The 1,294-nt window shown below is 36.5% G+C and overlaps 1 protein-coding gene across 1 annotated transcript in view; it reads right to left on the minus strand.

Annotated features, from left to right (window-relative positions):
• si:ch211-266k8.4 overlaps window positions 1-1,294 on the minus strand; it is a 58,065-nt gene that overhangs the window by 24,324 nt on the left and 32,447 nt on the right. Inside the window, exon 11 of the mRNA XM_035664429.1 lies at window positions 749-847. Coding sequence (XP_035520322.1) covers window positions 749-847 — 99 coding nt within the window. The remainder of the gene's footprint in view (window positions 1-748; window positions 848-1,294) is intronic.

Raw genomic sequence — 1,294 nt, forward strand, 5'->3', positions numbered from 1 at the left:
AACATAACTTTTTGTAGTTTTAAAAAAATCATTATTTAATGTTTATTTGTATAGAGACACATATATAGATACACATACTACAGAATTTATAGCTTTAAGCTAATTTGCCCCTAGATGGGCCTTTGAAATACACAAAATTCAGCAACATATTTGCAAAACAGCATCAAAACTCTATTTTCTGAACAAAGTCTAAAACATATGAACCAATTATGGCTAAATCTGAATGTTCTTTATGCATGTGAAAGAGATTTATATACAGTTTAATTTGAAAGGCAAGAGAGCAAAAGCCTTCACTCGAGGCAACAGTATACAGATATGTTTGGTGATGTGTGATTTACTATAGTGGTAAAACTGGAAGCCTTTGCTTGTCAAACAATAGAGCTGCTCTAGCCTCCGGTTAGCATATTGTTTAAGGTCTTAAGTCTTTAAGATATCCAGTGACAAGCAGTTTAGTTAAAATATTACGAAGGATTTGACTGTAACAGACCTGTGATTTAATGTACTATTATGCAGGCTTGTACATGTCAACCTTTTGCAGGAAACTCTGCTGAATTGATAGTGATTTAGTACCACTGACATATTTTTTCCTGCATTAGCTAGGACTATTCGCTAGTAAGACACATGGATGTGCAAGGTCTAGACCTGTTGCACAGACTAATGTTGTGCAACAGGTCACAAAAAAATAGAATGAGACAGATGTTGCTAAATGCCAAATGTAGAGGCACAAGACACATTCAAACACACTCACCTTTCTCAGTAGGTTTTTCTCCTTCCGAAGGTGTTGATACATTTTCTTTTTCTTTTCCTCCACTGACCTGGGTTGGCAGTGTGGCCTTTTCACACTGTTCTGAAAAAGACACCGCCACAAATTTAAAGTCCCCCTCTAGTCAAAAAGCACTGTTTCTTCTAGATCCTACAGTGTGTTGTTTGAATGCTGTCTGTGCAGAGTTTGACACTAGAAGGATGTTTTCACATTCATCATTTTCTGTGCTCATTGAAAATCTGATTTTAAGGGGCGTGTGATTGCAGGAAAACTTGAGAAACTAGCAACATTTGTTTTTTAATGTGAAAATTATACTTTTTTGTGGAAGAAAATACATATCAGACACACATTATTGTTTAAAGCTGACTATTTACTTACACTGGTCAGTCAAAACATTGAGAGCACTGACAGGTGAAGGGAATAACACTGATTATCTGGTTATCATAGCTCCCGTCAGTGGGTGGGATATATCAGGGAGCAAGTGAACATTTCGTCCTCCAGTTGATGTGTTAGAAGCAGGAAAAATGGGCA

Source organism: Morone saxatilis, unplaced genomic scaffold, assembly GCF_004916995.1.
Source record: "Morone saxatilis isolate NCDOM2014 unplaced genomic scaffold, NCSU_SB_2.0 Contig2, whole genome shotgun sequence".
NCBI classification, from domain to species: domain Eukaryota; kingdom Metazoa; phylum Chordata; class Actinopteri; family Moronidae; genus Morone; species Morone saxatilis.